This window comes from Camarhynchus parvulus, chromosome 2 (assembly GCF_901933205.1).
Source record: "Camarhynchus parvulus chromosome 2, STF_HiC, whole genome shotgun sequence".
NCBI lineage: Eukaryota > Metazoa > Chordata > Aves > Passeriformes > Thraupidae > Camarhynchus > Camarhynchus parvulus.
The window spans coordinates 68849102-68864890 of record NC_044572.1 but is presented as its reverse complement, the minus strand read 5'-3'; the positions used below and the strand labels follow the sequence as shown (position 1 = coordinate 68864890).

General features: G+C 48.9%; 1 protein-coding gene across 1 annotated transcript in view; it reads left to right on the top strand.

Moving 5' to 3' along the window:
• Positions 1–9398, top strand: part of GMDS (GDP-mannose 4,6-dehydratase) — a 405686-nt gene extending 396288 nt beyond the window's left edge. The window contains exons 10-11 of the mRNA XM_030943572.1: positions 7969–8037; positions 8415–9398. Of these exons, the coding sequence (XP_030799432.1) occupies positions 7969–8037; positions 8415–8477 (132 nt within the window). The 3' untranslated portion in view covers positions 8478–9398. The remainder of the gene's footprint in view (positions 1–7968; positions 8038–8414) is intronic.
• Positions 9399–15789: the final 6391 nt, after the last annotated feature.

Genomic DNA, 15789 nt, shown 5'->3' with positions numbered 1-15789 from the left:
AGTACAACATATCAGAAAGGAAGGGCTTCTGCTGGAGCAAGACCAGAGAAGGACTGCAAAGGTGGTCAGAGGGCTGGAGTACAACTCCTATGAAGACAGGCTGAAATACCTGAGGTTGTTCAGCCTAGAGAAAAGATAAAAATAGAGCAGCCTTCCAGTACCTACTAGAGAGCTGGAGAGGGACTTTATACAGAAGCATGTAATGAGAGGACAAGGGGGAATTGCTTTAAACTAAACTGTAAAAGGGTTCAGGTTAGGTATTAGGAAGAAATTCTTTACTCTGTGGGAGGTGAGGCACTAGAACAGGTTGCCCAGAGAAGATGTGGATGCCCAGTCCCTGGAAGTGTTCAAGGCCAGGCTGGATGGGGCTTGGAGCAACCATGTCTAGCGGAAGGTGTCTCTGCCCATGGAGGGGAGTTGGAACTAGATGATCTTTACTGTCCCTTCCAACCCAAACCTTTTTCTGATTCTGAGATTGTGTCCAGCCCTCATGCCTGAACTATCATAATTATGGTCAGTATATGGCAAATGGAGTGGGTTTGATTTTCTTCCTCTCCTCCAGAAATTCCCTGCTTATTTAGGAGAAGGATTCCTGTGAACTAGAAATGATCTTGCTATTCAGAAGCCTCTTTGGCACTTTGCAGGGCCATGAGCTGAGGTTACAATTGCACTTACATCCAGGCTGGGGAACAATTTCCAGGTCTTCCCAGGCATGCAGAATTGGGCCTCAGGGCAAACTGGGAGGGAGGGAAGCACCCGCCTCACTGCAGCCAGCTGCAAGAATTTCGCTCTTTTCGGCAGCAGGGCTTTCCCAGCTGCAGGGGGAACACTCTCTGGACTGCCTGATGCATGGCAGCCCGAAAAGCAGCCATGGTGCCACTTGCAGCGGGATGCCCTGGCACAGAGCTGTGCGGGACGGCTTCTGACCAGCGAGCTCAGCTCCGGATCCAAAGCGAGTGAAATTCAGCACTGGCTTCGGGGACACCGGGCTGTAATTCGGGAGGAATTTTATCTGGCTCGAGGGACGGCTCTGGCCAAGATGTTTTCTCAGGCTTCGCTTGGCACATGGACAGATCTGAGTAGCGCTCAGCCCTGTGAGGGGCTCTTGTGCCGGCAGCTCCGCCGGCGCTCGCCCCGGGGCCGCAGCCTCCCCTCCCCGCGGCCGTGAGCGGCGGCACCGCCTCCGGCCCAGCGATCCGGGCCCGCCGGAGGCACCTGGGGCCAGCCCCTCCTGCCTCGGCGCTTTATCTGTGCTGGCGGTGGGGCTGCCAGGACCGGCGCTGAGTGAGCCCATTTCCCCAGAGCGGAGCATTGTTCCCGGCCTCCGGCCGCCGCGTGGCCCCGCTGATGGACAATACCACCCGTCCCCGACTTCCTGAGCAGACCAGACAGCTTGCTGTTTTCTTCGAGTCTCTTATCACCCCCTGTCATTGAGAGAGAGGTCTGGCTTCGGCTTCGCTTGGGGCTGATAGGCAGCAGCGAAGTGGAAAAGGCGCAGGGGAGGGAGGGGAAGAGGAGGAGGAGGAGGAGGGAGAGAAGCTCCATTACTGTTATTATCGCCCTAATGTTTATTGCTGTTCCGAGTTCATTTGCCTTAACCCTTTGGAAGCTGGTCAAATTAAAGATTATCAAACTGATAAGATAAAGCCGCTGTTCTAACGCCCCTGGTTCCTGGCGGAAAAGCCAAGGTTGTGCTCAGGTTTTATTGACTGTGTGGTTTGTGTTGATGCCTTGTTGCTGCAGTACAGGGCGTCCCGAGATAAGATCTTACCCTAAAGATGCCCGGCACTCGCAGCCTGCCAAGGTCCCTCGGATGTACAGGGGCTCGGCGCCGCGCAGAATCAGTCCTTTCCTCAAGTCATTCTTTCCCCTTCCCTTCCTCCTCAACATGGTTTTGGTGAAGATTAAACTTTCTGAATAGGGAGGATATTTGCATAGGAAAACATGCTAGGGGAAAAAAAACATTGTGCCTCCTATTTTCAATGGCATTTAGTTATGTGTGAGTTTCAGCCTATTGGTTGCTTTTGCCTTTTGCCTTTTCCTGTGGTTCTTTGCGAACAATACTGTCTTTCTGCAAAAGACTGCTGACCCAAGAGTGGAAAGCAGTCTGTTCATGCTGCATTAAAACAAATTTAGATCAGGAACCAAATTCACTGGCATTCTTCTATTCCCTTGGTACCCTAACTGCTCTACAACTTTGCTTTTCTAAGAACAGTGGAAAGAAAAAATGAAAACTGAGCAACAACACATTTTGGCTCATCTTAAATTCCTGGAGATGTTTATTGTGCTCCTTGTTAGGCTTGGGCTTCACTCTTCAATATGTTTTATCTTCAGTCTCCTCACATTTACTATGGAGATAGGAGTCTCTTGCTTTTTGATTATACACCCTGTTACTATAGATATTATAATAAATACTACCCTTTGCAGAGAGGCCAAGGCAGTGTTCTCTGTCCCGTGGATCTCCAGAAGAACATGCAGAGCAGCACACAGGAGACACAGTGCTCATTACTGTGACTCCTTCTGGGGTTTGCTCCAAGCTCGGCTGAGCGGTGCATTGAATTTTGCACCAGAAAAGCACAAGTTTACAGGCTCTACAGCTCTGGTTTAGTCAGACATTTCTACTTTTCTTAACAGAGTGCTCAAAAGAAGTCACAGTAACTGTTTTCCAATGTTGCATCTGAGTTAAAGCACGATGTCCCTGGGCCTGGTGGCAAGTGTGGCGGAACACTAGGGAATGGGGGATAAGGTTGATGGTGAAAGAACTGCCTAGTGAGCAATGCATGCAGTCTCCTGACGTGTTTGCAACACTTCAGCAAGGCTGTTCTCCAAGCAATAAGCTGCAGCAGATGCACGTATGTACTGTGGGGCTGGTGTTACTACTGAGATTTGCTACTTAAACCCTCTTTGAAAAATGCTAAATGTTTAGCGTTTGTAAATGTAAAATGTTTCAGGAAGTACACAAAGGGGAGATTATTTCATAAGATAAACCTTAGTATGTACATGTGATATAAAATTTTAGTAGGACCTGTTGTGATAGGACAAAGACTAATAAAATAATAGTTTTAAACTTAAAGAGGGTAGATTTAGGCAAAATATAAGGCAGAAACTTTTTATGATGAGAGTGGTGAAATACTGAAGCATCTGAAGCAGATTGCCCAGAGAGGTGGAAGATGCCCCATCCCTGGAAACCTTCGTGGTCGGGTTGGATGGGGCTCTGAGTAACTGACATAGTTGAAGATGTCCCTGCTCAGCGCAGAAAGTTTGGACTATATGAACTTAAAGGTGCCTTCCAACCCAAACCATTCTAGGGCTCCATGATAATGATGAAAACACGAAACTGCAGCCTAATCAATTATCTCTGTGTTTTGTTTTGTTTTGTTTTGTTTTCTAATGAAATAAGTTAAAGCTAAAAGGTGATGGGTTTAAGAAAACAATAAGGAAAATAAAACACTAATGGGTTTTGCAGGAAACTTGACCCCTCTGTTCTTGAAATCTTTTTCGAAAAAACTTCTTGAGCAAAACAGTGCAAGACTAAATACTCAAGCCAAAGCCTCCACCAAGCTGGGTCAGTGCTCTTTGCTTATGGGAGCCCTGATGTAACAAATCATCTTCCATGCAGTGGTGCTGATTGTGAACGTAACCCTGGCTGCTTTTCAGATGCAGTTATACTGTTGTGTGCTTAGATCTAGTTTGTTTATTTTTAGAGGTAAGCCTTGTCTGTGCTTCAGCAAGCAGATCTGGGCACAATTCCATCACAGGTGTTTTACTGAGGACTTGATCTCAGTTTTGTTCTAGTGTAAGAGAAAGCAAAAGCTGGCACTAGGTGCTGGCTTCGGTGAAGGCACATTTGAAAGGGAATCAACTGGGCTGTAGTAATAAAGGAAGCCTTGGCCTTCTTTCAGGCCACACTATCTCCTTTTTCTTACATTGTCTTGAGGCTTTAAATTTTCAGTTAAAGTTAATTGAACGAGACAGTGATACAATGAACAGTGAAACCAGATCAATCACTGCTCAAGACAAAATAGGAGTCACAATGACACTCAGAACAAGAGCTTGGGAAATGTGATATTTACATTAAAATATTTTACATTTTTGTCTCATGGTTTAAAAGCCAAATTTAAAAATGCCTTACCACATTGCATAACAAATTTCTTGCTGCTTATCTGTATGCATTTGTGTGTGTGCATTTGTACAACAAAATTGAATAATCACAAAAGCAAATTTAGTAATAATGGGGTATTTTCTACACAGTTACACTGCCTCAATTGCAGAAAATGTAAAACAGAAAAACTCACATCATATGAACTCATTCTGTTCTCTGAGAGGCAGTCAGTCATATGACAGTGAGCTGCAAATAAAGCCATGGGAGAATTTACTTGCTCATATTAAGTGGCAACAGGGAATTTGACTGCTGCCTTTCCATCTTCCTTCCCTTTAAATATATTTACCTGGACATTGTTTCTGACTCTTAGCATGCCATTAAAACTTGTCATTACTAGGCACTTATGTTAACTGCTTGTATGGAAAATAAGGACTTATTCCTTACAAAATTGATAGGTGAAAGCAAAGGCTTGATTTTATGTTCATTATCTGAGTGCTGTAAAAACAACAGAAAGCCTTAGTCAGTGTTTTCAGGGTTATAGACTCTAAGCTCAGTATCTAAACCCTCAGAGTTTTCAGGGAGTCAAAGAGCTTTGTTTTCCTGTCAGTATGTAAAGCACAATGGCACAGAAAAAGTAATCCTGCAGGAATACAAAACATGAAGTGGCGTTCAAGTGGTGTCATTTCATCAGGTGCTTTTCCATCAGGAGTATGGTTATGGGGCATTTTGTACTCGGCAGCAGATGTTTTTCAAGAACCACCCCCCATTTCCCCAAACCACCTCCCCACCCCCCAGAAAATAAAAATTCAGGTTTTCTCCAATGGAATCTGATCTCTTCTTTCTTCACTTTCTGATCTGGTTGTAGTTCCAGAAAGTGATGCCCTGCTATTGAAAACTTAATACATTTTAATGATGAATATACCAGAGGGTTTTTTTTGGATGGTGGGGTTGTTTGTGGAATTTTTTTTCCTTTTGGAAGCCTGACAGATGCATCTCTGGTTTCAGTGAAAGACTTAAAGAATATAAACAAGCAGTCATTTTGTTACAAGAGAAGCTTTTTTTTTTTTAATATTCTTATTTTATTGTAATTACCTTATTGTTTTCATATTATGAGCTACTTGTAGAAAAATACAGGAAACGTGACTGCAATACAATCCTTTAATCAGGAATCGCTTTGTTCCAGTCATCATTTCCATTCAGTGTTGAAGCTTTGGCTAATAAGAATACAATCAAACCTTGAGTTTAGGTGTAGTATGGTGTTAATATTATGGTTTCATTTGGCCTCTGTACCTAGTAACTTCTGTAAGGGAGCCTTTTTAAAAGTGCCTAGGAGATATTTTCTCTGTAATGCTGTTTTCAAATAAATTAACAAAGTTGTGTTCCTCAAATGGACACAAACTTCTCCCGGAGAGCCACTTAAAATCTTTTAACCCAAGTCAGCTGGAGAATTTGTATAATCATATATATTAAATCTTCCATTATTTCCCCCTTTTTCTTTTTTTCTCACAGGTTATGCCTTAATACCTTTACTGCATTATTGTTAAAGCTTGTAAAATTTTTAAAGGGAAAATATGAGGATTTTTATACCTAGATGGCTTCAACATACTAATTGTTTGTGTGATCTTTGTGTATAATCCAGCACTGCAAATACTTCCCTTTTACCGATTTGCAGCCTCCCCCCAACCTTATTTTGGCCTACTCAGCAGATAAGTGTTTATGTTTTTGAATAAAGGGCTGGAACTAGGTAAAGTATTTTTTAAGATTATCTGTTTTAAGAAAAAGCATTTGTCCAAGACAGTTAAAAGACTGCTCCCAAGCTGTTCAAAAGCAGAATGCAGCTACATGCAGCAAGCCATGGCAATTCATTTTGTGCTTCCTAATAATTTTTTCTTTAAAATGGGAAGCCAATATCTTAGATAAAGATTAGTTTCAAAGTATGTTTTTGATACAAAGATTGTGGATGTAAAAGTTTTACTTACACAGCATTTATAAAAATGAAAATCTAAGTTTTATGATATAGCTTTTTTTACATAAAACTAGGTGATATTAAAACACTTAACTTCTAGCTAATGGCTTGAATTAGGGCTGAATAAAAGTCAATTGTTTTTATACTGAAGTTATTATTTTATGAAGGATTTCCTTGTTTCTAGACACATATATATACACGCGTATGTAAATTAAACCGAACTCCAGATAAAAGACATACCTCCATGAGCACATTAGAGTCTGATCCAAATTTTATCAAAGTTAATGGGCGTCTTTCCCATTTCAAACCAGATTTTGCAATCCATATTCACACGACCCTCCAGGGGATCCCTCAAGTTGATGCAGTTTTGCATGACTTGGCCTCAAATGTCTGCTGCAGTTTTTAAAAGCCCATTATAGGGCTGCAGTAGGAAATCATTTAGTCTAATTTAAGGAAATCATGGCATTTTAAAAATTTTCATATCGTTTTGTTCTGATCCATCTGTTTACTCTCTTCTGAAGGCAGGATGAAATGCTTTTTAGCCTGAAGACTGAACTAGTAAAACTGCTGCCTGGAATAAGTCTCGGCAGACGTGTTTGTTCCACATCCCCTGCTTCAGTGCCATATTTCCTTTGGTGGATTTCCTCTGCTCCTGGAAGCAAGCTGTCTAGCTTTCTTGTGCACAATTATGAAGAATTTCCTACATTTTACTGCACAGGATGAGGTGATTTTGGAAGTTAACATGACCTGAACCACATAAGATAACAGAGAGCATCTGAAAAATGTAGCATGCAGTATTACAAGTTAAAAAAAAAAAAAATCTACATTCACAAAATGCTCCTTAGCCCCACCGTTGGTCGGAGGGTGGAAGAGGGAGAGAAAAAGTCCTTGCATTTTTCTGGAAAGCCTGCTGTGTTACCACCATAAAGTCAAATGAAAGAGGAGAATTCAGCCTTAACTTTGTTGTTCTGTAACCAAGCAGGGTTTGTTTGGGTTTCCTTAAACCTAGGCAGATATAATTTTAGTATTTATTGCTACAAAGATACACAGCTTTGAGAAGAGATGATATATTTTATTCAATCAACACATACATTTGGAAAAAGCTAACTGTTTAAACATTGTCTTCCAATTTTAAAGAAAGCTACAGTCAGTTTTTGTATTCAATTAGAAATGCAGTTAAAGGAGATTTTGTCTTTGTTTAATTTTATTACATTATGTTTGATGACTGGTTGTGGAATTGTTTTGGCGTCCTGGCTCTTTTAAGGATACTTGAACAGTAAGGTGAACATGACCAAAGTCTTGGTTTCTGTAATGATTTCAAGGCAATTTCTTTTCATTTATGAGATACTTAGACTTTTATTTGCATGTGGATACTCAAAATACTATAGGAAAAAAATATGTGCACATTCAAAAGCTGGATGTTTACTGGTGTTGCATGTGGTTACCCATACCCATAACAGTCTTTCAGCATCATTTGTCTGTGATAATGTTTTTATTTGAAAGAGACTAGGTGCCTTTTTTGCTCTGTGATTTACATTTAAACAAACAGGGGAAAAGAATTTTATTCAGTTCATTCACTAGCATGACTAAGATGTACAATAACTTCTTATAAAATGTTCACTGTTGTATGGCTGTAAGGCTGGAGTTCAAGCCCTCTGTGTACACACAAATAATAACTCTTTCCATCTGAAATAGCCTGGCAAAAGGATGCTGCCTCCTGGTGATTCAATAGGCATATAAGCTTCCACTAAAATTGCATCTTCAAGAGAAATAATTTGTCCTTGGGAGAGTCCAATAGTGAGAGTCCACACTCAGCTCACAGGGAAGCAGGAGCAATGGGGAGGCCATCAGGGTGAGGAAGGTAGCAGTCTTTGCAGTGCCTCTCTCTTCTTTTCCACAGGATTTTCTGCAAGGGGACTGCACCAAAGCCAGGCAAAAGCTGAACTGGAAGCCGAGAGTCACGTTTGATGTGAGTAGTCCTTCTGTTGTACCTGCTGAGTGTTCACGTCCTCTAAAAACAATTCCCAGGGAGGGGAAAGGAGAGGGGGCACCTCTGTGTGGGGTGACCTGGGCACCCTGAGAAACCCCATTTTCGGTGCCTCTGCATGGATCCTTGCTTTGAAGGGAGCAGACACTGTGGCAGCAGTGGGCATCCAAGGGCACAGCAGCACGCTGACACACCAGGGCTGGGGCCAGGCTGCTGTGGGAGGGCCCAACAAAGCCCCAGAGTCCTCTCCTGGTTCTGCTGTGGGGGCCAGGGGGGGCTTGTCATGCTCTGGGGCATTCCTGGCATGGTGGCCATTTGTGCCTGCACTGGGGCCTCATCTGTCTCTCTCTTTCCTGCAGGAGCTGGTGAGGGAGATGGTGGACGCTGACGTGGAGCTCATGAGGAACAATCCCAACGCCTGAGCCCTGGCTGGGCCCAGCAGGCATCACAGGAACCATGCCACAGATGCAACCCATGGCCAGCACTGCCATGAGCCACCAGGATGGGCAGGTGGCCCTCCCTGTGATGGTTTTATTGTTGGCCTGTCTGTGTCTAAAAGACCAGTTTTATTCCTGCCTCCACCCTCTACATCCTCCCAGTGCCTCTTGCCCCATACATCATCCCAGGGCCATCTCTGCCTGGGCTAAATCTGTCTTCTGCCACTAACTGGGGAAGGATCATACTGTACCCGAAAAATTGATCAGCCAAACCTGTTGATTTCATTTTTAGTTGAGACTCGTCTTTCTATTCTGTAGGACCTCCAGCACATTTTTAGTACTTAATCCCATTTGAGGAAAAAAAAACATTCCCTGCCCCCCACTCCTCCCCTCTCCACATCAGCAGACCTTTGGTGCAAACATGGGCTCACCATGCCTCCAGACCTTGTTCCACAGCTTGCCCTTTCTGCCTTTCCTGAACACTCCTTGTTTTTCTTTCCTGCAGCCTTACCTCCACCCCAGCAGCCCATTCCCAGCACCTGAACTCTGTAAAAGTTTGGATAACTTGATATAACTTGCAGTGAAATCGCCTTTTGACCATGCTGAATTAATTCCTAATTGCTGGAATCGCTTTCAAACCAGTCAAGCTGGGGCTTGTATATGTTTTTCAGATCTTCATTTCAGAGTGTGCATGAGTCACAGAAAGCCTTTTTGTCCAGCACCTTCTCAATCTGGGGAGATTAGAGTGTTTTGATTTTTGACCCCCTCCCCCAAGAATCAAACCATTCCCCTTCCACCCTCTTCCGGCTTACTATAATTAAACCTCAGACAGGAGCGTGAACCATTTCAAAAGATGACTTAAGAAATAAAAACAAAATAAATAAAAAAAGCTTAAAAAAATAGAAACTTCAAGGTGAGTAAATATTTTTTTGCTTTTTGTGCCAAGGTACTTGGGTTATCCAGAGGTCGTCAAGCCCATACATTTCCCATTGGTTTAGGATCTTCCACCCACCAATTATTCCCATCATTTTAACCTCATGCCTGAAAGTGAGCAAAGAGCAAGATTCATAGGAAGGAGGGAAACACACAGGAGATACACTTGCTTGAAGTGCATCTCCTGCTTTTTAACTTCGTCTAGTGGGGACCCTCGTGTTAAAAGGAGGCCAATCGCGGGATGGGGGGGTAGCTATGCCCGGGAGCAGTCCCAGGATGGAAGTGATGCAGGTGACAGGAGGGAGCTGGAGAGCAGCCTGGGGGAGCTCCGGTCTCCAAGGGCGGCATTTGCCGGAGGTGCCGCGAGAAATGCGCGGCGCGGAGCGGAGCGCGCCCGGGCAGCCGGAGCAGCCGCTTCCTTTGGGGCTGTTCCTTCCAAAGCGCAAGTGGGGAAAGGGAAACGTGGGAGCCCGGCCGCTGCTTGAGACTCTGCCTGCAGGTGCACAGAGTAGGAGCCCTAAGGCGGAGAGGAGAGGGGGCTGCGGAGGCAGAAGGTTGTCCCTGTTGCTCTCCCTCCGAGCATCTCCCCAGGCGCGTGAGGCTCTCTAGCCCGCACGCTGTTTCCGCGGCACCCTCGGAACTCTTCCCGCGCAGACGAACGCCAAGCAGGCCACGGACACTCAGTCCGGAGGCCTGGACCTCCCTACGGCATCACGCACACATCGCCACTCACCTCCCGTGGGTATATTTATAAAAGCCCCCCTTGGATGTTTTTCTCCTCAAGCGGGTGCGACTCCACGGCTGCCCCCCCCCGCCTTTTTTTTTTTTTTTAAGAGTAAAGCAGCACTAATCCCCCTTCCCGTGGGTGTATGTCCTTGCATTAGCTGCGCTCTTCCGCAGCGTTCATCATCCCGCGTGGATCTGCTACACAGCCCCTACGGGACGCGCTCGCCCCTGTGCCTTGGGCAGCCCCTGCGGCTGCCTCCCGCACCCTGCCACGGCCGAGCGGGTCTCCCGTGCTGTCCCCCCCGCCCCGGGGCCGCGGAGGGTGGCGGAGGGAAGGGGGACAGAGGGGGCGAGCTCCCTCTGCCCGGCCGCACCGAGGGCTGCGCCCTCCTCAGCGCCTCGGCCAGGCTGCGGTGGCGGGTCTTTGATGGCGAACGGAATAATAATTTTTAAAAGTATTCCAGCGTTTTTATGGGAAGACATTTTTTTTATGACAGCAAACTACTTTTTCGCTTACAGTGATTCACTAGCAGGCTTGCTGGTACATCTGAATATTAGTTTACACGTCTCTGCCGAGGACTAGGAGCTTCGACTTCGAGGTCGTTTCTTTGGCATCTCTCACCGTAGCACACTCCAGAGAAACATTTTCGTTCTCTGGTTTCTCTGTCTATATTAGAGGACAAATTGGGAAAAGGATGGGAAAGTGAAAACTGATTCTAGACCAAGCAGTCCCTCACAGTGGCCTGATGCTGGGTGTCTTTGTGCGGCCTTTGTAGGGACAGAAGAAAAAGGTACTGGTCATGACAAGCCAAAATGCACACTGCCCCGCTGCTTTTTACCATTTGGCAAAGGTCAGAACTGCTTTTCGGTTCCCCTGACACTCCTCCCTGCCTGATTCTTAATTGCTCCTAAAGTACCGCTCTTTGACCACGGACCATGTCTTGAAAACGAAATAAATAATAATTTGTAGGCAAAACAAAGCAAACCACTAACAAGCTTCGACTTAGAGAGATGATGTGGTATATGTAGCTTTTACGCCAGCTACAGACTTGTGTTCTCTACATCAGTTTCGTGCGCGCGTCAAGAGTTTTTTGCGTGCAGGTTCGAAAGATACATTCCCCCTCTGCCCGTCTCTGCTGTCGTGTACTTGCAGTACTCATGCACTGCAACACTGCAGCTTCGTTAATGGAAAAGAGGAGCCCCAGTAGTAAATAACCGAGCAGGCACCCAGTCCCTCGTATCTTTCGCAAGCTTCCGACCATCCGCAGCAGCAGCACCGAACAAAGCGAAAGACAAGGTGGGTTTAACCTTTCCCGGAACGGCTGTGGCACCGGCCGGGAAAGGCCGGTTGTTGGCCAGGGCCTGATATAGACACCCTGCACTGCCCGGAGCCGGGAATACGGGCCCGGGACTCTTTCGGGAGTCTCCGCCCGGGCAGCCTGATCCACTACGTCGTGGGAAGCGGAGAGTTCACCCTGCGCCGCTACTATGGAGAGAAGCAGCGCTGGATGGTGGGGGCTGTCCGGGAGTGCGCCCCGTCAGGAGCAGGGGACTCGGGTGGGCAGGGAGAGGAGAGAGAGCCCAGCTGCTGCCCAGCGAGCTGCACAGGGCTGGGGCCCGGTGGGGAAGGCCGGCCTGGCCCTGCCTGCGGCTCCCTGCCCGGCAGCGCCAGGAATTACGAGCAGCGACGGCCGGGCTCTCTCCCCCGCGCCCGCCGCCTGTCAGCGCCGCCGCTGCCGCACCGCGTCTCTCAGCCGTAACTCAGCCCTCGCCTCCGCCATACGGGCCGCTGCCCTTCCCCAGAACCTGTCTTGACAATGGTAAAAGTACCCCGAGAGCCTTTTATAAACTTTTTTCCCCCTTCTCTTGAGGCCTTTCAGGGGCCCCGGCCACTCGTGGGCTTGCAAGCAGCAAGGAGCGCGGCGGGGGCTGAGGTGGGGTGGCCCCACGGGAGCACAAGCCCTTGCCACTCCTGCCAGCGGCCGGGCCGGGGGTCGGCGCTGCCCCAGGGCCCGCCGGCGACACAGCCGGCCCGCCGGCGACACAGCCGGCCCGCCCGCCGCCCTCCGCCCCGGCCCCGCTGCGGAAGGCCGGCGAGACAAAGCGACGGGGCTTTCCTCGGGGTCGCAGGGCAAAACCGCCAGCGCCATCTAAAAATACGCCTCGAAGGTTGGAGCGCAAGCCCGAAGGGTAAAAGCAAACGGGGGCTGAAGGTAGGGCAGCCCCGCTCCTCGGGCACGAACACGCCGGCTTGGGGGGTGGTGGGAAGAGGCTCTGCGGCCGGCTCTGGTGGCTCTCGGAGACGCATCGAGTGCTGCAAGGGTATTTAGAAAAATAAAATTTAGGTGTAAATTGAGAGAATGGAAGAGTCTGCCGCCGCCACCACCTCCCCCCGACGCCTTGCACATAAAGCAGCCACGTCCCCCCCAGGGCGGACATGAGGGTCACATCCTCTTCCCGCTACTCGCCCGGCCGGGAAGGCGCGCTCGGGGCTGCCCCGGAGCAGCGCAGGGAGAGGGGCACCGGGCGGGGGTCGCCGCCCCTCCCGCCTGTGGGTGGCAGGTTTGCAGGGGTGGGCGGCAAGGGGAGGCCCCGTCGGCTCGCAGGGCCGCGCTCCTGCCTCCCCTTGTGACCCCCCTTCACCTCTGATGGTTCGCTGGCTGAGCATTGTCTCCAGACACAACAAAACCAGGACGGAGCCCTGGAGCAGGCAGGGCTCCAACGTTTTGACGGGTGGAAGAAAAACATCAACAGATACTTTGCAATTATTTGGTGATGGGGGCTAAAGGAGAGACGGGCGGGGGAGAGGTCGCTTCGCAGCAGCAGACGCTAATTGCAACCTTTGCTTTGCTAATGAGCTCGCACCGGTGCATTCCGCCCTCCATCACCGTCCCCCACCCCGAGCAGCGCTTGGGGGGTGGGAAATGGCGTCGGGAGAAAGTCGTAATTTTTCTGCAATTCGTTATTCGGTTTTAAATGCATCCCATCCTTGAGAGGCGAGGCTAGAAGCGCTGGCCGCCAGCACTTTTCATAAATCCTCGCTTGGGGAAAACGGCGAGCAGCTCCTCGCTGGCAGGGGCGAGGTGTGTGAGCGCCCGGCCCCGTCCCACGCCGCGTGGAGCCGGGCATGCCCGGCCCGGGGCCGCGGGGCTGGCAGGGCGACGTGTCCTCCGCCAGCTTACGGCTTTAGCCTCCACACAATCGGACCGGGGGAAACGCACATACAGAACACATGCAGAAAATAGTTTCTCTCGAAACTCGCATCAAAACGGCGCTGGGAATGTATTTATACTGCGCAATCTTGCAAGCACCGACATTGTTTAAACAGTTCTCTTCTGCTACGGACGATATTATCAGTACTTTTACATTATCGTTCAATGGAAAACATTCTTCTTTTCCCTTATTTTAAATATTTATTTTTTAAAAGGGGGGGAGAAAAGGAATAAAAAGGAAGAAATTAAACTCGGCAGCTTAAATATTCTGGCAAGTAAATAATTTCCAGGAACGTTTTGGGAAAAATGTTTATGGCTTTTTTTTTTTCCTGATCCGAGCACTTGCCTTCCGAGGGATGATGGTTGTATCCATATGACCTGTTTATTCATCGATTCATATAATATATAAATATCCTGAACTCGTGAGTGTAATAACTTGCGTTTTTTCTACTGGAGGAAATTCAGCTATTTTAAGAGTTAATGGTTCTAAATGTGTTGGTTTTCCTGGATTCTCCCCAGAGGTGATGGGGGCTGGAAAGGAGGGGGGATTCCAGTTTGGGGTTTTCACTGTTGTTGTTTTAATTCTGCTGAACAAAATCTAAAGCATCTGACCTGAAGGGGTGATACACGGCACAACCAAGCCCCCTGACAGCTAAAGGTCAGGTGAAAGTCTCCAGCAGGTAAGTTGTGGGCCGGCTGCCTGCCCATTTCACTTGCTCTCTGGCTCACAAATTGTTCCCTTCTGCCCACCCAAGTCGTTTCAAGCTGTGTTTGTTTAGGGGGCAAAAAAAAATAATATTGCCGAACACCCAATTCTCTTTCAGACGGAGAGCTTGAGAGCCCTCACCGGTAGCTCGGGCTGCCTTCCCTTCACTCTCCGTCCCGGTGCTTTTTAACAGCCATTATTTTGTGGCACACGTCTGCTAAGCAAGGCACAAGCTACGGGCCTAGAAGGTCGCAGAGGTGTGTGCAACAGATGCGGGGGGCGAGGGAGGAATCCCCCCCACCTCCCAAAGACCCTGCCTGCTTAAAAGAGGGAGGGGGACTGCCGGCTGCTTCCCAGGCCCGCGCCGCACAAAACACTGGCGTAGCAGGCCAGGACAAAAAACTGTCCCTCGGATCGCAGGGGCTTCCCCGCGGTGCTGTGCTGCCATCTCTTCCCTGCACACTGCGACCCTCCGACGGGCCTGTTCCTCTGAGCCCGGCACCCCCCGGCCGTCGGTGGTCCGGCGAACACCACCTCGCAGCCCCTCGCCAAATTGCTGGGCGCCAGCAGCCTCAGCGCCGAACTACACTCAAGGAATTAGTTCCAAATAGCACGGAGGTCTCTCGCTCCGGCCGGACCAGCCGGAGTTACCCTTGGGAGTTCTGGGGCTTCCTTCTCCGGCCCTCCAAGCAGGCCTGTTAGGATGCCTCGTTAGGAAATGAGGGATCCTCCTAGTGTGGTCCCCCAGATCGTTTGCTAACGCTACCTGCACTGCCAGCCCCGGCCTAGGACAAGGCCTGCCCGCTGCGTGTGTATAATTTAAAGGGCGAATGGGGGGCGCAGCAGTGCTGCGAGGGCTCCCCGGCGCCTCCACCAGGGTACGGTGCTGCCGCCCGGTCCCGCAACTACCGGGTAAGGAGCCGGCCCTCTCCCCCTCCACCCCCCTCCATGCGGCTATTGTTTCGTTCAATTAGGCTCCGCTTGATAAAAAACAATCGCTCGTTAACCCTCGCCCTCCACCCTCCCGGCTGGTGTGTTGTGAATGGCGACATCGTCTCCCTTGACCCCCGTCTCCTTTTCTGTCTTTCTGTCCCCTGAAAAATGATTCCACGAGCTCTGATTGAATTTTATTCCTTCCTGACCTGGGCCGTTTTTATTGCATGGACACCATCAATCTTGACCTAACGCGACGTTTGTTTATTACTTTGGAAAGAAGCGAATGGCTTTATGAGCCCCAGCGTAATTAAACCAGGAGGGCTACGCTCACCGTGGCACCGCACCACCTTTGGGGCGGATTCACAACAGACAAGACGCCGGGGAGGCGAGGCAGAAGGGAAAAGAGAAAAAGATGGTGGTGGTGGGGGAAACCTATACGGGAATGATAACTGGTGCCCTCCCAGCCCCTGAGCTTGTGACCGAAATACGGGACCGAAACCCGCGCACGTCCCCGGGGAGCTCCGAGCAGTTCCCTTAGAGCACAGCCCGGGCTCGCCAGCCTCTTGCGCAGCTTACCGCGCAAACCTGAGCTCGTCTTCCGCGCCACCCCGGCTGCGCGCTACCTGCGCCCACGCGCAGCGACGGCTCAGCCTCGCGCGCCCTGACAGCGCCCACCACCGTGCTCCTCATCTCCCTCCTAGCCTAAAAAACCCCACCAAGGTCCACAAAACAAAAACGAACCCAACACCCCCCCGCCACCCCAAAAAAAAAAAAAAATTCCGAA